The sequence below is a fragment of the Camellia sinensis genome, chromosome 1, assembly GCF_055761805.1.
Source record: "Camellia sinensis isolate YWXY chromosome 1, ASM5576180v1, whole genome shotgun sequence".
Classification (NCBI taxonomy): Eukaryota; Viridiplantae; Streptophyta; class Magnoliopsida; order Ericales; family Theaceae; genus Camellia; species Camellia sinensis.
Genome location: NC_138961.1, coordinates 253,310,948 through 253,335,844, shown reverse-complemented (window position 1 = coordinate 253,335,844; position 24,897 = coordinate 253,310,948). Strand labels below are relative to the sequence as shown.

Here is a 24,897-nt window from a genome sequence, read left to right as displayed (position 1 = left end):
TTCACCGTGGATAATTAGTTAGGCCAAAAAGAGCTTGATACATATAATACGAAAATCATTTGATATATACTTCAGATCATTTAACATACAATATGAAAATCACTATACAACCATAACCACGGTACATCACTAAGTGCCAAGCACTACACTGGTCAATGGATCCACGACAAACACTGGACCACAAAGTGGTCAATCACTAAGCCCATGGTTATTTAAGTCCCCCAAGGCATGGGACTCCCGTGGTGGTACTTACAAAACATATTTTCATATAAGGTCATAGCCAAATATTCTTTAAGAGTAAAACAAACACATCCATGGGTTTCCTTTTAAGCAAATAGGGTTCAGAAATAAAATCACGTAACTGAAACCTTTATAAAACATAACTTTTATAAATATATTAATAAAACATAACTTGTATAAAATAGATTTTGGTAAGTCAAAACATATATAAAATACATTTTGGTAACTCAAGGTATAATATAACTCACCTTAACTTTAATACCTTACTCTTTCTTTCCATCATCAAAGACCCTTTCACCTCCCACTATTCTTTCCTTTCTTTCCTCTCTTTTCTTTCTTTCCTTTCTCTCCTTTCCTTCTCTCTTTCTTCTTTCTTTCTTTTCCTTTTCTTTTTCTTTTCTTCCTGCCGTTTCCTCTCCAGGCGCCTCCGTATTTATAGAGGGAAAAGGCGCTACGTGGCAGATTCAGTAATAATTATATAGATTCGTTATTATCCTTAATAGATATTTAAGATAATTACTTTTTGACCCTATATTTTAATATAATTATATAAATAATTTAATTTCTAATTAAATTACACTTTATTATATACCAACATAAAATTAATTATTTATTTTACTTCCACACCCATTCTTATTATTATTTATCTTATCTATATTATTATTATTTATATTTTGATCCCTAAACTTTTAATAATTATATTATTTTACAAAATTACGCATAACAATATATAATAAATTATATATTTTCAGAATTGAGATTAAATAATATTAGTATAAATTCTATAGAATAATTAGAAATCTGGGTCGTTACACTGACTACCTGGGGGAATATGTAATCAGTATGACTGCTTTTGTGTTGGCACATAGTACGATTGAATCTGTGGAAACTGAGGCTGGTGAATAGTATATGAATGATTACTTTCGAATTTCGTTTACTGCTATGGGGTTAATGTACGAAATTGCCTTGTATTTCTGCTATACTTTGGGTGACCTGGACTAACTGTAATGGATTACCGAATTGAAAACCAAGTTGAACAAAGACCGGATGAATGACTCGGAATTGAATAATCAAATCTCTACAACTTAACGGGGGAAATTACTTATGAAAATGGAAACAGTGTGAATCTATGACCCCGATAAGTACTTGATATAAGTAATGTGATTAATAATGTAGTAAAGTTGTGTTCAACTGTATTTGTTTTCTGTATGTCTAAAGGGGATCTGTTTTTTGAAATATTATGTGTTGTGCAATGAATAATTGTCTAATCTCTGATATGTATTTGTGTGACTCTTGGTATTATGTGATATCTGTTAGCTGTTACCCGGTATCGGAAGTTCCTTTATGGAACTTATTTCTGTCTGCACTCTGTTACCCGTACCGGAGGCCCTGTCACGGGGGCTCAGCTTCTGTTCTGTTCTGTTACCCGGATTCGGAGGTTCCTTTATGGAACTAGTTATTTATAACCATCACGTGTCTGTATCTGTTCTGCATCTGCTATGTCTGCATCTGTTCTGTATCTGCTCTGTTGTGCTAATAAATGCACCACGTGTGTTTAAGCAAGACTTGTGACATCTGTGTATGATCTGGATAAGAATATGAATATGAACACGTATCTGAATCTATTCTTGACTAAAATCTGAATGTGTATAAGACCCTATGTTGATACGGACCCTAATCTCTGTATATGATTTATGATTCTGTTTCTGGTACTGAGATAACGTTGAGATTGGGTCAGGCACATGTTTATGTTACGCTTCTGTTTGATAAAGAGTTAAAGTTACATTTATAATGGGCATCATTTCTATTAGCATAAGATAACTTGAGTTTGGAGGACCAAACTTTTTAAGGTGGGGAGACTGTAACAACCCCTATCCGTAATTAGCCACTAATCCGTATTTAATGATGCTAATTGAGTGGATCAAATGAATTATTGGGGTTAGTATGTAAATTGCATGATATTTGGATTTCTATCTATTACTTGTAGAATCATCTGTTTGGAATTCCGCCTTAATATGTAAATTGAAAGCCTTATTGGCATCCGAAACCGAAATTGACTACACCGATATGTTATTTGAAATTTTTAGAACCATTTGGAAAATTTTATTAAAAATTGATTCAATCTGATTCGTTAAGTTGCGTTTAGCTAGCTTAATAATCCAATTAATGCATTTTGACATCATAGCTTTATTTATGGGCCTTAAACTCATTTTGAGCTCATTCCTTTTACCCCTTAGTGCAAAAATCTGAGAATACATTCTAGAGTGAGAGTGAGACTCCATTTTAGAGAGAGAGAGTGTGGATTCAAGGAAGAAATGAAGAATTTTGCTAGAGTAGCTCAAGTTTGGCTAGGATCTTGTGTAATTGAGGGCTTTTGGTGAGCATCTAACCCATAATTCATGAAGAAGTTGTGTTATAAAGATGCATTCATGGAGTTGTTAGGATCATTTGCATGTAATTTACATATGGTTGTGAAGAGGATGGAGGATTTGACTATACTTCCACTTGCATGTATATATATATATATATATATGTAGAGGTTGTCATTTGAGTTTGATTTTGAGCATCTGAGTCATATTAGTAAGTTATTTGGTGCTTGCATGTTAGAATTGCCATGTTAATCACTTAAGTTCACATTTTGCAAGAGAATTTCTTACATGTATGGAGCTTATGAGCTCAACTTGATAGTTTCTTGAGTTTTGAAGAAAGAGTTTGAAAGATTTTACATGCATGCTTTGTTTCTTAAATTTCAAGATGAAATGTGAGCTTTTGACAAAACCTTAGGCCATGATTTTATGAAATGATCCTAAATTCTTCATGTTTTACAAGTTTACTATGTTATCTCAAGTTTTGGGGCCCAAGAGATGTGTTTTAGAGGATTGAATTCGAGTTTTGAGCTTGGTGATCAAATCTGGAAATTCCAGAATTTGCATCCACGCTCGAGCGTGGGAGTTCACGCTCGAGCGACCACTCTGTGTGTGTGCACTCCGCTCGAGCAACCAAAAGTCCGCTCGAGCGTGAATTACAAGCTCCCAAAAGTTTCATGTCGTTTACAGATCGCTCGAGCAAAGGAATGTGCGCTCGAGTGACCATTCACATTTTGCATGTCTGCTCGAGCGTGGAAGTTGTAGCTCGAGTGTAGATTGAGACCAACCAGTACTTTCTCCGAGTTTGTAGATCGCTCGAGCGAAAGAAGTCTCGCTCGAGCGATCCCTCTCATTTTGCATGTCCGCTCGAGCGAGGAAGTCTACGCTCGAGCGGGGACCTTATTTTCAAAAAATTTGCCTAAGTGTTCCAACTCATGTTTTGGCATCCTCATTGCATCTTAGGCATTCCTAAGACCTAATTAAGCTTTGATAATGAGGTTATGGATTAGAAACACACTAAGTGAAGAATGTACTAAGTTATGAGATTCAAGAGTGTGTTTTGAGCAATGTGTTAAGCAAGAAACCTATGTAAAGTAAGCTAAGCCGTGTTGGCTACATGAATGTGTAATGATAAGACACGCTTGTGTTATGTATTTTGTGATTGTAGGTCAAGACTCGAGGATTGATTGACCGCTTACTGGAACCACTGTGAGTAACGTTATCGTAAAGATACATTTATATGAAATTATGTTCCAAATGAAATGTGATAAGTTATGATTTCTGAAATGATATCTGTTTTCGTGAACGAATATTTCATGTTTGAAATCTATTATGGCATCCATAGATAGTCCCAAGTCATAGGGGACGACATGAAAATGCGGGTCCATGGCATACAAGTAATTACGAAATCTCGTTAGCCACTTCATTGTAGTGATATGTGTTTAATCGGTATCCGAAACCAGTTACTCTAGTCAGAAGACGTTCTGTAATGTGTTCTATGGGATGTACCATTATTATATTCTGATATGAGAATGATTATGCTATGATCTATTTTCTACTTATGATATGTTCGGATTTCGTTCACTAACCTCTTTACCTTAATGTTATTCGCTGGGCTTTAGCTCATTGTTTGTATATATATATATGTATAAGTGAGCATTCTGGTGTTCAAGTCTGGAGACTTTTTGTCTAGATCTGTGTTCTGTTGTCAGCCAGCCATTGTGCCTTACGTGGAGGTTTCCGAAGTGTCTTGTGTTCAAGTTCTGTTGGCTCTGTGTATATATATGACTTGATGTAATTCTGTTGGCTGTACTTCAGATACTTTAATGTGTGTGGGTATAATGTATGATTGACTTTTGACTATGTATATAAAGTTTTAAATATTCTGTTTCATATAAGTCAGCACAGCTCATTGGACGACTATATTTATGTAATTGCTTTCGCTAGCCCCTTAATCTTATTAATCTGTTCAGAGGCCTTCGGTAATCCAAGGATTACTGGCCGGTTACGATGCTAAACCTATAGGGGCGGGTTTGGGTCGTGACACCCCAAGCAAGGGTTGTAGGCCACAGTAATATGACCCCCAAGCGAGGGTGTACGCCGCGATATTCTAACCCCCGAACGAGGGTGCAATATATCACTAAGTGCGAAGAGTGCTTCAAAATATAAACTTTCATGCCGAGCTAAAGATATTTCTATGTGCTGAGCATGAAAATGATTGCCTAAACCAAATAATGTAGATTAAATAAAGTAGATATATCAGTCAAAAAATGGATCACAGCATTATTACCCCTAGGTGAAGGTGTAGACTTGCAGTATTATAACCCTCGGGTGAAGGTGTAGGCCATGGTATTCTAACCCCCAGGCGTAGGTGTAGGCCGAGGTATTCTAAGCCCCGGGCATAGGTGTAGGCTGTGGTATTCTAACCCTCGGGCATGGGTGTAGTCCTTTGCTGATGGCCCTCTGTGCCGAGTGCAAAGATTATGCTGTACTCGAAGATTTTTGCTGAGTTTTGGAGATCAAGTGCCAATATTGTAAGGATTTTGAATAATGCATCATGTGTCAGTGATGGCCTGTACCGAATAAGGTAGACGTGTTAATCACAAATAATATTGCTCCGTTTGTAAGGGATTGCCAAGTAGATATTGGGCCAACTATTTAATTGTCGAGTAAATTTTGGGCCAATTAGCATTGGTCGGTTTGCATGTAGTCCAATGTAGACTTGTCCCATTGCTTTCGAATGACAGGTTTTAGTCAGACGGAATGCAAATTGGACTTGCCCCATTGCCCTATGTTGCAGGGCAGATTCGGCTTTGGTAAAATGACGGTGCACAAAAATATGTGAACTGCCAAGTTGCTGAATGTAAAGTGCCAAGTGAGTGTAAGAGTTGTTCAGTGAGTTCGACGATGATTGTTAAGCCGATTAAATTGTACTATCACCATATTGAGAAGTAATGCCAAGTACAAAGTACAACATATGGTTGCCCCATTGCTTTCGAAGGACAATGGTTATTCGGAAGGAATTCAGATTATTGAATTCGGCATTAATCAAATGCTAGGCTTGCCGACAAAAGTGTTGTTTGAGCTGCGATATGTGGCACTGCATATAAATCGACAAATTTTGGGTATGGAATTTGCAAAATCAAACCATACAGATGTGTTTAGAAGGTGCCAAATAGTTGGAAACGACTATTGGATCGTTGTAATCGGACTTCTGATAGCGTAGTTGTGGCTAAAACAATTAGAGGGCACAGATCGATTGAAAATTGTGCACTGCGAAGTACTGGATAATTTCTCATAATGTGATGCCCTATGCTAAGTTTATGCAAAAATAATATAAGTGAAATTGTTACCTGTGAGATTTGAACGTGTCACGACCCAAACCCGGCCCTATGGGTTTAGCACCGTAACCGGCCAGTAATCCGAGATTACCGAAGGCCTGCTTAACAGTAATACAGTAAAACAGAGTACAGGGCCTGGCGGAAGCCAATACAGTGATTAAACAATGTCCAATGAGCTGTGACAGTCTGTATGCCAAAAAGATTTTTCATGCATTCATACATATACAAACAGTACAGTCTATACAAAATTTACAGTCACACAGTACGGGGACCTAATCCCTTGATAACAGTACAGTTAGCAACTGACAGTCTATACAGTAATCCAAACAGTATGGAGACAGACGGGGGAAAACAAACAAAACACCCCAAAGCCATAGCATGGCAACTCGGAACCTCGCAGTGAGGCACAATGGCTGGCTTGACAAAACTGGAGTCTAACCCACGCTCCTAGCTCCGATCTGGTGGCTGAGCACCTACATATATATATAAACAGTGAGCTAAAGCCCAGTGAATAACATAATGCGTAAAGAGGTTTAGAATGAATGTCCTTACGGTAATGAAAACAGTTCAATTCAATCAGTATTTCAGTTGTTCAGTACAGTAAACAGTCATATGTGGTACATCCATTAGCATAACAGTAACAGTAGGTCTTAAAAGACCGAACAGTAATGATGGCCATCAGTCAGTAAACAGTAGTGGCTCCACGAGGGAACCGACAGAGATCTCTGTAACAGTAACAGTAACAGTAAACAGTAGGTACTAAGGATGCCACAGTACAGTTCAGAAATAAAGGACATACATTCATTCAGTAATACCAGTTCAGTAAACAGTTCAGTTCAGTATTCGAAAGATATCAGTTGAACATATCTTTACACAATTGTTACTCACAGAGTTTGGGCTACAGTATGCTAGAGCGTGCCTCCCCAGTCGCCAACCCTACACAGTTCACAGGTTGAACACACACTAAGCTACCCAATTGGGAACGGTAATAACTTAATTCCTAATGCCTCGGTGTGTTCTACATTTATATCCTCAACAAGATGCCTTAAACTAGGCCTAAGAATGCCTAGAACGGGATGAGGATGCAAAGATGCACATTTAAAAGCATTTTCAGAAAAACAGAGTCCCGCTCGAGCGCATGTTTCCCCGCTCGAGCGGACATGCAACAAAGGTACACGCTCGAGCGTAAACTTTTCCGCTCGAGCGTACTGTAAAAGTACTGGATGGGTGAAATCTCCGCTCGACGCCCGCTCGAGCTTGAGACATGACTCCGCTCGAGCGCCCAATCCTCCGCTCGAGCGGACTGCAAAACAGTGCAGAGAGATGCTGGTTGCTCGGATTCCACGCTCGAGCGTAACTTCCCCGCTCGAGCGGAAGTGCGAAATCTGGAAAACCCAGATTGCACCTCCAAGCTCAAACTCAAGTTTAAATGCATCAAAGCCGATCCTCTTGGGCTCATTTTCTGGAAAACATTTATAAACACATAAAATAACGTGGCTCAAAGCTCAATTTGAGAAATCAAAGCCCAAGGGTGTTTAATTCAAACCCAATTTCAAACCAATTTCAAATCATTTTCAAGAACAATCTTCAAACATGACATGCATGATCTTAAATCATTTTCAAAGCTTTAATGCTGTTTCAAAAGAGCTCAAGCCTTCAAAAACAAGATGAACTCATGGAGTATGACCAAAAGATGGACATGCAAGTGAGGTATGATGAACTACAACCTCAAAACTTCAATATATGTACATGCATGCAACACTTAAGCTTCAATTCACCATTAATGACCCAAATCATGACTTAGCTCTACAATCTAACCTGGACCATGCAACAATCAACTCAAAACATGAACAAAAAGACAATGAAGCTACCTTTAGTCTTGTAGTTCAAGAAGGGAGCTCAAATATGCAATCTCCTTAACAATTTCTTCAATTTCCAAACAATTCTACAAGTGAACTCAAGACTCTCACTTCCTCTCTCTCTAAATTCGGCTAGAACAAGAAGAAATGGTTGATGAAATGTTTTGATAAAGCATACACAAGGCTTCAAATATGAGTAAACAAAGGCCCCACTAGATGGCAAAAGTGCAATTACGTCAAACTCTATAATTAGCTTATTTTAATCTAATTTAATCATACCCAATCAGTTTTCAGGTAAATACACCATAAAATCACATTAATTACGAGGGTCATGGAACATCAATCGGTTTCTAATTCGGTCGCCGATAAGGCCTTCAATTAGCAGTTTAAACATATAAGCATGAACAGATAATCATACAGTCAAACAGATAGAATGAAATTTAACTAACATATACTCAATCAATTCGGTTTCCAATTTCAGCCAGTCAGTTCAGTACTTTAATCAGTTCAATTATCAGTCATAATCAATTCAGTTTAACGGTAATCGATGGTTATCGGTAATCAATCAGTCATAAGTCGGTAAACAGTATGAGGGTTGTTACAGTCTCCCCTCCTTATAAAGAGTTTAGTCCTCTAAACTCGAGTTACCTTCATTCTGGAAGAAAACAGGATTCAGTGGAAACAGTTCAGGATATCGTTTGGCCATGTCATCTTCCCTTTCCCAAGTGGCATACACGCCACCGTGGTTTTGCCAGTCAACTTTCACTAACGGGATCTCTTTGTTCCTCAGTTTCTTGATTCGTCTGTTTACAATCTGTATAGGCCGTTCCTCGTAAGTGTAGTCATCACTGAACACTACGTGGGTAGGCTCTATTACATGGAAGGGATCCCGGAGATAATCTCTTAACATAGAAATGTGGAAAACATTATGCATGTGTTCCATTTCAGGAGGAAGCGCAACTTGATACGCCACCGGATTGATTTTCTCGATAATCTCATACGGTCTGACATATCTCGGCGCTAACTTGCCTTTGACTCCAAAACGAGTCTGGCCTTTCATTGGTGTCACTTTCACAAAAACGTGATCACCCACTTCATACTCTCTGTCCCGTCTTCTGACATCTGCATAACTTTTCTGTCTGCCCTGTGCAGTTTTCAGTCTCTGTTGTATCAGTTTCACTTTCTCAGTCGTTTCATACACAATCTCGGGCCCGAGCAAAGGCCCATCTCCAACTTCTGCCCAGCAAATTGGAGACCTACATTTCCTGCCATACAATGCCTCGAAAGGCGCCATACCTATACTCGAATGGTAGCTGTTGTTGTAGGCGAATTCAGCCAAAGGTAAATGACTTTCCCAATTTCCCTGAAAATCAAGGACACACATTCTCAGTAAATCCTCCAGAGTTTGGATGATCCTTTCTGATTGGCCATCTGTCTGAGGATGATAGGCACTACTCAGCCTCAATTCAGTACCCAATGCAGTCTGTAGGCTTTGCCAAAACCTCGATGTAAACTTCGAATCCCTGTCAGAAACAATAGACACAGGCACTCCATGCAGTCTCACAATTTCATCAATATAGATAACAGCCAATTTGTCCGGCAGGTCGTTGATGTTCAGCTTTGACCTGTTGGCAATGAAGACATTTGGATACAAAATCAGCAATTTCTTTCTTCATTCCCGGCCACCAGAAATTCTGTTTCAGATCTTGGTACATTTTCGTATTCCCCGGATGGATAGACAATTTCGAATTGTGGCCTTCTTGCAGAACTCTTCTTTTCAGTTCAGTATCATTTGGTACACACAGTCTTTCTTGAAATTTCAGTACATTATTCTCAAATTTGAATCCCGGTCTCGGTTTAGATTCTCTTTCTTCGATGATCTTTTTCAAGAAGTCATCCAGTTGCTGTTTCTCTTTAATCTCCTCAATCAGCGCCGGTTGAGCAGAAATAGCAGCTAAGATTCCACCTTGTTCTCGTAAAACAATTTCGATTTCAGATTTTTCAAGGTCACAAAGCAACTCTTTCTGTCCTGTAAGCAAACAGGCTAAGTTTCCAATCGATTTCCGGCTCAATGCATCGGCAACAGTATTGGCTTTTCCCGGATGGTACAATATCTGTAGGTCATAGTCTTTAATCAGTTCCAGCCATCTCCGCTGTCTCATGTTCAGTTCTTTCTGTGTGAAGAAATACTTTAAACTCTTGTGGTCGGTGTATACTTCACATGTCACCCCGTACAGATAGTGACGCCAGATTTTCAGTGCAAATACTACTGCAGCAAGTTCCAGATCATGGGTCGGGTAGTTCTTTTCGTGCGGTCTCAGTTGTCAGGAAGCATAAGCAATAACCTTCCCATTCTGCATTAAAACACATCCCAAACCCTTATGAGAAGCATCACTAAATACAGTATAACCATCCGTACCTGATGGTAAGGTCAAAACCGGTGCAGTCACAAGTCGAGTTTTCAACTCTTGGAATGCTGATTCCCTTTGGTCAGTCCAGTCAAATGATGTCCCCTTCTGAGTTAACTGAGTCAATGGTAGGGCAATCTTGGAGAAATCTTTGACAAATCTTCTGTAATATCCAGCCAATCCTAAAAAGCTTCGGACTTCAGTCACATTTGTTGGTCTAGGCCAGTTCACTACAGCTTCAATTTTCTGCGGATCAACAGAAATCCCATCTTTGCTAACAACATGCCCCAAAAACATAACATGGTCAAGCCAAAATTCACATTTAGACAGCTTAGCATACAGTTTCTGTTCCCTTAAGGTTTGTAGGGCAAGTCTCAGATGATGTTCATGTTCTTCTATACTCTTGGAGTAAATCAATATGTCATCAATAAATACAACAATAAAGTCATCAAGGTACGGTTTAAAAATTCTGTTCATGAGGTCCATAAATGCAGCTGGGGCATTCGTGACTCCGAATGGCATAACTAAAAATTCATAATGTCCATACCTCGTTCTAAAAGCAGTTTTATCAATGTCATCTGATTTAACTTTCAACTGATGGTATCCGGATCTGAGATCAATCTTCGAAAATACTTTAGCACCCTGTAATTGATCAAACAGGTCATCAATACGCGGTAATGGGTATTTATTCTTTACAGTTACCTTATTCAGTTCACGGTAGTCAATGCACAGTCTCAGTGAGCCATCTTTCTTCTTGACAAACAAAACAGGAGCACCCAATGGCGAAGTGCTAGGTCTGATGAACTTTTTGTCTAACAGTTCTTGCAATTGCCCTTTCAGTTCTTTCAGTTCAGTTGGAGCCATTCGGTAAGGAGCTTTAGAAACTGGTTGTGTTCCGGGAATCACATCAACGGTAAATTCAATCTCCCTGTCAGTCAAATCTCCTGGAAGATTATCTGGAAAACATCTGGAAATTCCCTGACTATAGGAACACAATTTACATCAATTTTAACACTATCATCAGTAGACGCAGTCAGCACAGAACACAGATACCCTTTACACCCCTTCCTAATCAATTTAACAGCTTTCACTAACGAAATCAAATACGGAGGAGGTACTACTCCACTCCCATTAAACACAAAGTCAGGCAAACCAGGTGGACGGAAAACAATTTGCTTGGTCACACAGTCAATAGTGGCATGATATTTTTGTAACCAATCCATCCCCAATATTACGTCAAAATGATCAATGTTCAATGGCAGTAAATCAATAAACAGATGCATATCCCCAACAAGGATTTCACATGCGGGGTACATATAAGCACATGTCATGGACCCTCCTACGGGTGATGATACGGCTAGCAGATAGTTCATAGGTTCTAAGGGTCTATTCAATTTTCGTGAGAAAGCATGCGATACATAAGAATGTGTAGACCCCGAATCAATCAATACATATGCATTTTGTGTACAAATAGAGAGAATACCTGACACAACGGTCTCAGTATTTTGCACGTCTCCCGGTACTAGGGCGAACACTCAGCCCTGCCTCATGGGCTCTTTCCCGGTAGCTCTGGGGTTAGGCTTTGGTGCTACAGTTGATGCTGCTGCGCTTGGTGCAGCTTTACTACTGGCTTGTGGAGCAGAGGGGCAGTCTTTAACCATGTGGCCCACCTTGCCACACCTGTAACAGGCTCCAGATATTCTGTAGCAGACCCCCTTGTGCTTCTTGCCACACTCAGGACAGGGTGGTATGAACCCACTCCCTTGGCTGGGGCTAGTTGTCGACCCCGTATTCTGTTTCTTGTTGGCTGGGTTGTGCTTGCCTTTCTTGAATTTGAAACCCTGCCTTTTTCCATGCCATTCGGTTGTTGGTGTTTCAGATTGTTTCACTGCTGCAATGTTCGACTCGGCCATCAATGCCCGGTCGAAAACACCCACAAAAGTCGGTAGTTTCAAGACATTTATTCGATCAAGGATTGCAACATAAAGGCCACCTTCGAATTTCCTGGCCTTCTTATACTCAGTATCCACCATATGCGGTGCATAACGGGCAAGTTCAGTAAATTTTGTTTCGTATTCGGCAACCGACGTGGTGCCCTGTTTCAGTTGTTCAAACTCAGTTACTTTCCTATCCCTGACACATTGTGGGAAGTACTTTTCAAAGAAGGACTCCTTGAACTGAGCCCAAGTCATAACAGTATTTGTATCACGGATCAACATCCACCACCTTCTAGCCTCTTCTTGTAGGGTGAAGGTAGCTAACAATACTTTGTTCGCTTCTGAGCACAGAAACACTTCGAATAATTTTTCTGTTTCCAGAACCCAAGCTTCAGCTTTTAACGGTTCAAGGCCTCCCTGAAAGGATGGCGGTTTCATTTTGCTGAACTTCTGGGTCAGAGCAATTATATCCCCATCATTCACATTCACATTAGGTTCCGGCTGAACCGGAGGAGGAGGAGGCTGTTGGTTCTGTTGCTCAAGTCTAGCAGTTATCAGTTCCATCATTCTTTCCATTCTTTCCATTCTTGCCTCAGTAGATGAGGACTCAGGTTCATTTGCATTGTCCATTTCACTATAAGCAGTTATAACAGTTTTAAACATAAGCAGTCATTTGTTTAACAGTTTACCACATTAGTATGTATTCAGTCATAACATAACCACACACTTATCATGCTCGTGAGATGCCCTAATCACTTTTCTAGGACACCCTATAGCTCATTTGGACACGTGTGTGCGGTATAACTCGTGGTAAGTATCGCTCTGATACCACTCTGTCACGACCCAAACCCGGCCCTATGGGTTTAGCACCGTAACCGGCCAGTAATCCGAGATTACCGAAGGCCTGCTTAACAGTAATACAGTAAAACAGAGTACAGGGCCTGGCGGAAGCCAATACAGTGATTAAACAATGTCCAATGAGCTGTGACAGTCTGTATGCCAAAAAGATTTTTCATGCATTCATACATATACAAACAGTACAGTCTATACAAAATTTACAGTCACACAGTACAGGGACCTAATCCCTTGATAACAGTACAGTTAGCAACTGACAGTCTATACAGTAATCCAAACAGTATGGAGACAGACGGGGGAAAACAAACAAAACACCCCAAAGCCATAGCATGGCAACTCGGAACCTCGCAGTGAGGCACAATGGCTGGCTTGACAAAACTGGAGTCTAACCCACGCTCCTAGCTCCGATCTGGTGGCTGAGCACCTGCATATATATATAAACAGTGAGCTAAAGCCCAGTGAATAACATAATGCGTAAAGAGGTTTAGAATGAATGTCCTTACGGTAATGAAAACAGTTCAATTCAATCAGTATTTCAGTTGTTCAGTACAGTAAACAGTCATATGTGGTACATCCATTAGCATAACAGTAACAGTAGGTCTTAAAAGACCGAACAGTAATGATGGCCATCAGTCAGTAAACAGTAGTGGCTCCACGAGGGAACCGACAGAGATCTCTGTAACAGTAACAGTAACAGTAAACAGTAGGTACTAAGGATGCCACAGTACAGTTCAGAAATAAAGGACATACATTCATTCAGTAATACCAGTTCAGTAAACAGTTCAGTTCAGTATTCGAAAGATATCAGTTGAACATATCTTTACACAATTGTTACTCACAGAGTTTGGGCTACAGTATGCTAGAGCGTGCCTCCCCAGTCGCCAACCCTACACAGTTCACAGGTTGAACACACACTAAGCTACCCAATTGGGAACGGTAATAACTTAATTCCTAATGCCTCGGTGTGTTCTACATCTATATCCTCAACAAGATGCCTTAAACTAGGCCTAAGAATGCCTAGAACGGGATGAGGATGCAAAGATGCACATTTAAAAGCATTTTCAGAAAAACAGAGTCCCGCTCGAGCGCATGTTTCCCCGCTCGAGCGGACATGCAACAAAGGTACACGCTCGAGCGTAAACTTTTCCGCTCGAGCGTACTGTAAAAGTACTGGATGGGTGAAATCTCCGCTCGACGCCCGCTCGAGCTTGAGACATGACTCCGCTCGAGCGCCCAATCCTCCGCTCGAGCGGACTACAAAACAGTGCAGAGAGATGCTGGTTGCTCGGATTCCACGCTCGAGCGTAACTTCCCCGCTCGAGCGGAAGTGCGAAATCTGGAAAACCCAGATTGCACCTCCAAGCTCAAACTCAAGTTTAAATGCATCAAAGCCGATCCTCTTGGGCTCATTTTCTGGAAAACATTTATAAACACATAAAATAACGTGGCTCAAAGCTCAATTTGAGAAATCAAAGCCCAAGGATGTTTAATTCAAACCCAATTTCAAACCAATTTCAAATCATTTTCAAGAACAATCTTCAAACATGACATGCATGATCTTAAATCATTTTCAAAGCTTTAATGCTGTTTCAAAAGAGCTCAAGCCTTCAAAAACAAGATGAACTCATGGAGTATGACCAAAAGATGGACATGCAAGTGAGGTATGATGAACTACAACCTCAAAACTTCAATATATGTACATGCATGCAACACTTAAGCTTCAATTCACCATTAATGACCCAAATCATGACTTAGCTCTACAGTCTAACCTGGACCATGCAACAATCAACTCAAAACATGAACAAAAAGACAATGAAGCTACCTTTAGTCTTGTAGTTCAAGAAGGGAGCTCAAATATGCAATCTCCTTAACAATTTCTTCAATTTCCAAACAATTCTACAAGTGAACTCAAGACTCTCACTTCCTCTCTCTCTAAATTCGGCTAGAACAAGAAGAAATGGTTGATGAAATGTTTTGATAAAGCATACACAAGGCTTCAAATATGAGTAAACAAAGGCCCCACTAGATGGCAAAAGTGTAATTACGTCAAACTCTATAATTAGCTTATTTTAATCTAATTTAATCATACCCAATCAGTTTTCAGGTAAATACACCATAAAATCACATTAATTACGAGGGTCATGGAACATCAATCGGTTTCTAATTCGGTCGCCGATAAGGCCTTCAATTAGCAGTTTAAACATATAAGCATGAACAGATAATCATACAGTCAAACAGATAGAATGAAATTTAACTAACATATACTCAATCAATTCGGTTTCCAATTTCAGTCAGTCAGTTCAGTACTTTAATCAGTTCAATTATCAGTCATAGTCAATTCAGTTTAACGGTAATCGATGGTTATCGGTAATCAATCAGTCATAAGTCGGTAAACAGTATGAGGGTTGTTACAGAACGCGTGTGCGTGCCCCAACAAGGAATAAACAATGCTCAACCACTGTGCCATAACAAAGCCTTGTGTTTATTTTGCGCAAATTATATATTTGAACTAAATTGTTGTTCAGCTACTGTCTTTATGTCAAAACAACGGGATGTATTCTAGCCACAATGCACTGAATAATTTCTATTTATTTGCCCACTCTGGTTCGTCGTCTTCGGCAAAATAGTGGAATTTGAAGGCAAACTTTGATCGGCTTGTACAGTTTCGTTTTAGGTTCGATTTTGATGCCTTCTTTGCGTTAAACTCATCTCAAAGAGTACTTCACATTGGTATGGTCGAAACTGGGTTTTGAGAATGCTGAAAATTGCAGTTTGTTGAAACTATGGGTTGTTGCGCAATTATCGACAAACGTCGGTTAATTTTTTGCTCCTCTGATTAGTGGCTTTGGACTCCTTGAGTCGACATGAATCCTCTAGTATTGTTAGATGTGGATTTCGGCAAGTCGAGATGCTAGTTCTATGTCGATGTCGAGATTAGTGCCGAAGAATATTGTTGCCGAAGCTAAGATATTAGTGCCAAATATTATTGCCAAGAAGTTAGTACCAAACAAGCTAATGCTAGATAAAATGCAGAGTTGATATCAATATGCTTTTGATAATATGCCGAATGATATGCCGAATCACAGTTGATAAGAAATGTTGCCAAATAAGTTGCCGAAGCCGAATAATGTTGCCGAAGCCGAGTTGATAATATGTAGAATGATTTGTCGAATTGCAACAGTAATGATTTGCTGAGTTGCTAATATACCGAGCAAGTTGCCAAACAAGCCGAATAAGTTGTTGAAGCAGAGTTGATAACATGTAGAGTTAATATGTAGTTGATAACATGCAAATAAAATTGCTGAATAAGTCAATAAGTTGCCGAAACTCCTTGTTAATAATATACAGAATAAAAGTTGCCGAATAAGTTGCAATAATGTGCCCAATATGCGCCAATACTGTGCCGAATAATGGTTATTTTGGCTCAGATTTTGGTTGCCAATAATGTGCCAAATAATGGCTGCTTGGGTTCAAAAATTTTGGTTGCCAATAATGTGTCGAATAATTTTTACAGTGGGTATGGTTGCCGAAACAACATAGATATAAATATTAAATTATTAAGGAAAGACGTGAGCCATTTGTTTCTTAGTTGGGGAGCCACAAAATGTAATTCCTTAATTTAATAACATGTATATCGCAAGAATCAATTTTAAATAAACTCCTGTGAATAAATAAATAACAATTCTAGAAGTGGGTTCGGTCGAGCAACCATTTGTATAATGCCGAAAAGAAGCTTCCACAAACAAAAATATGAAACCCAGTTTTAAAGAGAAAGTGAAAATGCTCAAGTAAATTCAGGAGCGCTACATCTAAATGTATAAAAAGCTGTAATTAGGACAACAATTGATCAAGAATATGCATACATACTCGGCCATAAAACGGCTTTGTAAAGGATCGTGGGGCATAAAACAACTGTTTAAAGCAAAACAAAAAAGGCTATAAAATGGTTTATTGATAAACCCTACTTTGTGGTGCGTCATTCATACACCTAAACGGCTTTATTGATCAAGAATACTTTGTTTGTTTTTGTTGGTGGTAGCAGGCAAAAAATGATATTCCAACAACAACTCACCACAACTAGTATCATAGATACTATATGTACAAAACCAAGTCGAATTAGAATGAAAGTAAGAGACCCAGCTGTGGGCCGTATTACTTGGGATTGATTTTGATTTTGTTAAAAATGCACTAACCTCAATTCAACCAGTACATTTTTACTTACAGTAGTATGTTTCTTCGTTGATCTCATTTAGTTTTTCCCATAGATGGCACCAATTGTGAGACCAAGAAAATCCTCTCACGTAGATTTTGGAGATCCAACGAAGAGATGAACTTTGTCCCTATAGACCTGCGCAGATGAGCGTGATCGGCGCCACCCAACCGGGGTTGCCGGCCGGAGACACTCTGATGGTGAAGTTAGTCACTTGATTGAAAGAATGAATGTATAGAAATGAAGAGTGTTTGTGTGTTAAGTAGGGGAGAGAGATCACCTGCCTCCTTCTCTGGGATGCCCCCCTCTTTATATAGATGGGGGGTCTAATATTTATTTGGGTTAGATCTATTATAGGCCTTGTTTGGTTTAGTCCCAATAAGCTAATATATAATTTTTTTAGCTCCCACAAAAATCATATTTTAGAACTCAAAATTATTAATATTTTTATTTATTTTTTAAATAAGCAAGTTAAAGTATAAATAGATATCTAAATAAAATTATACTTATTAATAAATATGGCATTAGTTTTAATTGTAATCACATTTTTTAAAGTCTTTATTCATTTTTTTAGTTTTTTTTTTTGATATTTTAAATTACATGTTACGGTAATTCTTTCTTACTCATTAAGTTTTAAAAATTTTAATTATTTTTCCTTTCAAAAACCAATATAACAATTTTTTTAAATTCATATATTTTTATTCTAAAATAGTGAAGTTTAGAACCATGTCATTTTTTTTATAACAAAGCATAAATAAAATTGTTAATTGTCAATATAACAATTTTAATCTATCTATATTATATATTATAGTAAAAGAACATTTGAAACAAAACTTTTAAATTTATATATAAAATTTTATTTACGAAAGACAAAATATAAAAATTAAATATAATTATTATATTTTTAATAAATAATATATTATTTTATCATGTGCATAATACGGGTAACATGCTAGTATATCATTAATCTAAAAAGTAGACTTGTACATGTATGCCATTTTCATTAATACTATTATACTGTTTTATTTATTTATTTTTGTACATTGTCATTATTTTGACACAACTCAACAACCTGTGATACCAAATCCAAATTCATAATTTTACCAAAAAAATTATGTATGGTTTAAATTTAATTCTTCAGTTATAAGACAAACATCTAAAATAATCTCAACCACAAATTATATTTTGAAAATAATCTTTTCACAAAATAAAAATAATAAAAAAAACTCTAGATTTTTCGAAGTGCTTATATTTTGGTGAAGGTTAATGCCGAGAGGGTAAAGAAGTAAAGTAAGAGGGCGTGCTCCCTCTGTCCCATATTAAATAAATAATTTGGAAAATCAAACTTTTTTAAAAAATATAATCATTGAATTTGAATTTTAAAAAATTAATTTTAAAAATATTCTTCTATTCTCAATTTTTAAATTTATTTATAATTACTTTACCGAGATAATCTTAAAAACTTATAAATTTTAAATTTTAACTTTTTAATGTAGACATACAAAATATAACACAATAAATCAACAAAATGAGACAGAGAATAAAAAAGTAGTTTGTAGTTGCATGTACAAAAACTGAACAAAGATAAGGATCGTAGTTCACAATTTTGGCAGGTCATCTATTCTCTCTTTTTGTTTTTTGTTATTTTTTTTTTTAATTTTAGATTTTTATTTTACTGATTTAATCAATCATAATCAGCTAATTTGGAAACTTGCTAAAAAAGTCAATTTTTTTAGTTTTTTAGTTTTTTTTACACAAAAAGCCACAAAAGAGTCAATTTTTTTTATACAAAAAAGCTACAAAAAAAAATTAAAAGTCAATTTTTTACTAACTTTTTAAAACACCACTCAATTAAAATAAAAATTAACATTTCAAATAAACATTGTAACTATTTTTTGTTTAAACTGGTGTTATGGTCACCACCATAACTGGAAATTATTCAGTATTCCCCGCAATACCACGTTTCCGTATTCTTAGTCAATCATTATTCATTATGCGCTATCATGTCTCTCAATTACTCAACACAATATCCCGCTTACCCACCATCTCCACTAATCACCATATTATCAAGTATTACGTGTCTATATTTCAGAATTACTGAATAATTACCTCCATAACAGATGTCACTGGCTTATTTCAAAATAATGAAAAAGAAAACTATTTTATAAATTATCACATTTAATTAAAAAATTGTATTTGATATATAAATTAATTTTTTTTTAATTTGTAGAATAGGCCTGTGGGCAGAGATTGTTTGATTTGTATTACTTTAGCACAATTTTTTTATATATATATAATTACATCAATTCTTTATTACATTATAAAAAATTAAAAAGACTTCAAATAATCCTTAAATTTGAAGAGCCTCCCAAAACGCCCATCAAAGTGCCTTACAAAACGGCCATCAAATCAAAGCAATTGGATCAACTTGGCAGGACAGGAGGGAGGGGGAGGAATAAAGATAAAGAAAGTCTCCATAAAGAAATATGTGAGTCTGCTGTTTTCCAGCAGGCAACTGGTGCAACGTAAACGCACAGAAAAGAAACAAAACACACCACACCAGATCTACTTCCTCCGCGTCCTCAGATCTCACATCCTTCTCCTCAAGCTTCCTTCTTTGCTCAAAACCCTAATTTATTCATAATTACACACACCGCATCGCATCGATTCAAGACGAAATCATTTGTATCGGAATACTATGCATAGCATAGCTTTCCTAATCTAATCTGATTAATACTGTAAAAGAGAAGATCGTAATTTGATTTTGATTTCGATTTGATCATCGAAGAGATCTACCTACCTAGAAATACGCTGTCATGGGTGCATCTCAGTCCGCACAAGTGTTGGAAGACGAGGACGAAGACGAAGATGAGGAGGAGGAGGAGGCTGAGCAGGAAGAAGACCATACTAGCCGAAGAAATGACCCAAGAAGAGAATTAGGCGATACCAGTTTGGTGAAGAAGGTTCTAGAACAGGAGCCAGAGATGTTGCCCTGCCACGCCTCGGCATCCCCGCTCTCCCCCCAGCTCTCCTCCTTCGGCACTCCTCGACTCGGACCTTCGATCAAGGTCTGGGACCCTTACAATGTTCTCGCTCCTCCTCCTCCTCCGCCGCCGTTGCCTTTCTCTAGGAGCTTTTCTTCGGATGTGCTTCTTAACGATGCTCGGACCATTACAGAGGTGTTCTTGATCAGTCACGGAGATTGGCACATGAATTTGAGACCAGATTTGATTGCCGGTAGGTGTCCCGATGCTGCACTCACCCCCAATGGGAAGCGCCAAGCTAGAGCTCTTGCTGTCTTCTTGAAATCACAGGGTGTTCGATTTAATGCTGTTTACACTTCGCCATTGGATCGGGCTCGAGCAACTGCTGTTTCCGTATGTCTGGTACATTTCTGTTTTGTTTCATTTCTTTTCCTGCAATTCTTATGTTATGTGTTAATCTCTGTGTTATTTCTTCCTTCATTGTGATGAAACTGTGTACAGGCCTTATCCAAACTGCTGAAATTAGTACTCTTTTTTATTGTTTGTTTGTTTGGTTGGTACAAGTAAATCTTCTACATGCAAGACAAATTGTGATAAATGATGACTGATTGAGAGCATTATTCATAATTTTTTTTGATGCTTCGGAAAGAAAATACATAAAGGTTTTGTTTGATTAACCGATTAATAGTGAAAGGATTAATAATCCCTGAATTAGTGTAGTATTAGTTATTCAATTAAATTAGTAAGATAACCATTTATTAGATATCCATCTTATCTTTAATCTTTTATACTTGAGGCTATGATCCCCAATCCCTCTCAATATTAAAAATTTGCCAATTTCGCCGGATTGAATGTCCATCATACATGTAATCTGATTAATAAAATTTGCAATCAAACATAGGATTGTGAGTCCATGGATTAACAATCACAATTCTAAGCTACAATCCCACCAATCAAGCGTACCCAAAGTAAACCAAAGTAATAAGTCCATAGAGGGTTAAGCCCTCTCATACACCGTTCCAACCATGTCAGCCACTAGAAAAGGCTTGGGCATTATTCATAATGACTTGAAAGTTGAAGTATATGTCTCAAGGAATGTTATGATATCACAATTTAGACAGTGCATGTTCCGTACTTTTTTATTTTTATTTTTATTTTTATTTTTTATTTTTTTTGTGGGATTTATAGATTTGAAATGATATGGGCACTAACTTTTTGGGAGAATGGATCAAATTTAGCTATGACAGTTTAAATATGGATTTCATGTTTGAATTCGAGAAGTTTACCGTGATAAATTATAATGGATTTAAGAAAACAACCTAGAATAGAAGTAGTTGCTTGAAATACTTCGCTAAGGATTATAGTTGCACAAAGATCATTATAACATACTTCTCTTCTTACCCTACCCTATCTTCTCTTGTAGTTTCTCAATCGTTATAATAACCAACTCTTCTATATTTTTATAGAGTTCTTTATTTTAAATGCACCTATGCAAACAGAACCTAAGTTTATGATTGATATTAATGAAAAGTAGTTTTTCCAATAAAATATTTGATCTCATACAATTTGAAGTTCCTTTGTGAAGGATTAGTCTTTGATCATCACCCCAGTGACTCTACAGTCACCTTCAATTTGTCGTAAGTCATAACTGCAATTTAATGAGGCTATCCCCAAACCACTTTTATTTAGTGTAACACATTTTCCCACTGACAATGAGAATTGCCAAATTTAGAGATTCTCTGCAATATCCACTCTTTGGGGGCCATATTTTGCAAATTTATGGTAGCAATTGTTGACATGAAACATGGCTCTAGACGGAGTGGAATGACATGTTCATGGCTGAGCTCAGGTGATTGGTATTATTAGGTTTACTGAGCATGAGACCTTAGAAGATATGTTCATTGGAAGCCTACCTGAGATTCATGACTCTTTGATAAACTTCAGGGAACTTCCATTCTTGAAACTTTATAAATGTAAAAATTTCTACCTTTGAAGGTCCAAGCACTGATGTTTGACCTTCATAGGCAATGCTACAACGTAGAATGTCTATAAACAATCGAATGGAAGATTTCTTTTTGCAGTGGAGTGGATTTTTTGTTTTCAGTTTCAGTTGAAATGTTGCAGTCTGCTCTACCAAGCCCTATATTTGTGTAGAGAATTTCACACCCACCTTTAAAAGCTGCACAGCCTGCACCTTCTTTTCCTTCCTAGAGATACAGTGGAAAATGCAAATTTGGAGTTTAGAATCATAAATTAATTTAACTTTTTTCAGCTCATTCAAAATTAGACATTAGGACACTAAACATATGGTCCATGACAGGTAAGTCTCCTAAAATTTCTTTTATAAGTTGGTTTGTTGTTAAAATTTTGACAAAAATTAACTTTGTGATCTAGAATCAAACTTCTGGGACATAATAATAGATTGGATCAGAATGTTGGTGAGCTGAATTTACTATTGCTTTTGCGTTAAAATGAAATTGTAAAAAAGAGGACTGATTTTTTTAATTTATTTTAATGGCAACTGATTGCTAATGTTAGAAAATGCTTCTTGTGTCATTTTTCATATTGCAATTGAAGGAGGAGAGGGGAACAGATGACTTAAAAAGTATTACAGAAATGTTTATTCATTATAAGAATCCTAACCGGTGGAAATCCAAAAATTTTCCATCAATAACAAGTTTGAAGAGTAACTGATGCTCTTTCTTTCTCCACATATTGTGTTGCTCAAAATCCTATGCAAAATTTAAAATGTCAATGAGCTTCAACACATTGCATGGACTTAGACTGTTAAGAGCTGTGAACTTAGACATAATGCAAAATTTTCAATCTGTTGAATATTTTGAAAATGGGATGTGGACACAGTTAGGACAGGACAACATTTGTGTGTGTGCATGTGCACATATAATCATGATAACTCCTCTCTTAGACCCTTCTCCCCTTCTCTCTCTTCCAACATGCATACAAGCACAAAAATAAAATAAAAACAAAAATAATAAAAATAAAAATAAAAATAAAGTGAGAAAGAAAAAGGGGGCAAATCAACGTCAAATTAAAGACGTCATTATGCCTTTGTCACGAAATTGGGTTTAGCATGCTAGCAATTTCTATGTGACCCCTTATGTTATCTTTTTCACATAACATTGTGCATTTATACTATTGATTGTACTAAATCTATCTCAAAGTCCAAGTTGTACTAAGACTTTATAATAATTTTTAAATTAAGTGCTTGTACAAGTTGTGGAACCTGGGTAGGCAGCCTAATTGTTGGGCAGAATTATAAGTATCCAACATTTTATCACAATATGCTGTTGACATTCTGAGTTCACCTCAATCTTTTAGCCAGGCATCTACTTAAATAATCTCATGGCTAATTAGTTGTAAATTCTGAATGAATTGATTCTGTCATAGCTGTGCAGCTTCAGGGTATTAATTGTGTAATTCCTTTTCATGAAAACTGTGTGTGGGTTCTGGTGGGATAATTTTGATGATTGATTGATTTGTTAACAATTTTGATTTATTGCGTTTTACACATGATTGGAGCAGTTCAAAGGGTGATAGAGAGTTGATTTTTCATACAACAGTGTATTATTATTTGAATGTTCTACTTTGCCTCTAAATTACATTTGATCAAAACGTTACATGTTAAACTATACAGGAGATGAACTTAGCAGAGGAACAAATACAGTCCTCAGATGCACTTCTGGAGATGAGTCAGGGACACTGGGAGGGCTGCCACCGGTCAGAAATATACACACCTGAAATAGTGAGCTTGATGGACCGGTTCCAGCCTGATTTCTCTGCACCATCGGGGGAATCACTGAGGCAAGTGGAATTCCGAATGGTCCAGTTCTTAAATGGGACGGTTTTGGGACTGCCTGAAAAATTTATATCAGATTTTTCGCCACCCTCGCAGCATGAGAATCAAGAGTTTTCGCACCACAATTCTCATGCACATACAAACTCAATTCATGACGGGGATGGGCCTTCTCTCCCACCACCCAACTGGGATTTGCTTCACAGGAATCGACAGGGGCTTTCAAAGAAAAAATCTGGGAAGAGCAGGCTACAGTTTGTGACTACAACCGGAGATCATGAGGCTGATGATGAGATGTCTCCTCGAGTACCCCACAGCCAAATCGATCTTAATGAAATAAATGTCAGGGGTTCTTCTTCTTGTGTCTCTTCTTCTATTGGTGTTTTCACTCACTCAGTTCCGATTAAGTGTCTTCTCACAGGCCTCCTTGGGTGCAGCCCAGCAATGTCACATAGGATCTGCGTAGAAGATTCTTCTATAACGGTGTTACAACATTCATGGAAAATGGGTTGGCAGATAAAGAGATTGAACGATACAGCACATCTCAGGCTTCTCTAGTCAGAAACTATGAGAACCATCACACTTGCAAAAAAATGGAATGCATATTGTTGTTTGGAAATTGCCTTTATTGGGACATAACATATGGATTGAAATTGAACCCTGCAATCCATGCTTCACATGATACAGTGATGTTTTTACTCTTTGTAACCTTGTCATATTTATTTCCAGGTTACCAACTCAGCAGAAAAAAATAATTTTATGCCAGAGTTTGGGATCTAGGTCCTGGGTGATTCTTTTGATTTGTAGCATTTTACGAATGTTGTTAATTATAGAGTGAGACACATATTTCCTTATTTGGGAGTATAATAAATTGTTTTGGCTA

General features: G+C 37.5%; 1 protein-coding gene across 2 annotated transcripts; it reads left to right on the top strand.

The window, feature by feature from the left end:
• Positions 1 to 19,557: 19,557 nt before the first annotated feature.
• LOC114315871 (uncharacterized) lies at positions 19,558 to 24,897 on the top strand. Of its 2 annotated transcripts, none has more exons than XM_028262489.2 (2): positions 19,558 to 20,602; positions 23,856 to 24,897. In XM_028262489.2, the coding sequence occupies exons 1-2, from the start codon at positions 20,033 to 20,035 to the stop codon at positions 24,570 to 24,572; spliced, it is 1,287 nt and encodes a 428-aa protein (XP_028118290.2). In that variant the 5' UTR covers positions 19,558 to 20,032; the 3' UTR covers positions 24,573 to 24,897. The 2 variants fall into 2 exon arrangements, with proteins under 2 accessions (XP_028118290.2, XP_028118291.2); XM_028262490.2 differs by having other exon boundaries at positions 19,628 to 20,593.

What these genes read in the sequence shown, in the direction of transcription:
- LOC114315871 (XM_028262489.2), top strand. Translation starts at nt 20,033, where the DNA reads ATGGGTGCATCTCAGTCCGCACAAGTGTTGGAAGACGAGGACGAAGAC. An exon ending in CTGCTGTTTCCGTATGTCTG is followed by an intron (nt 20,603 to 23,855) that starts GTACATTTCTGT and finishes TAAACTATACAG; the next exon opens with GAGATGAACTTAGCAGAGGA.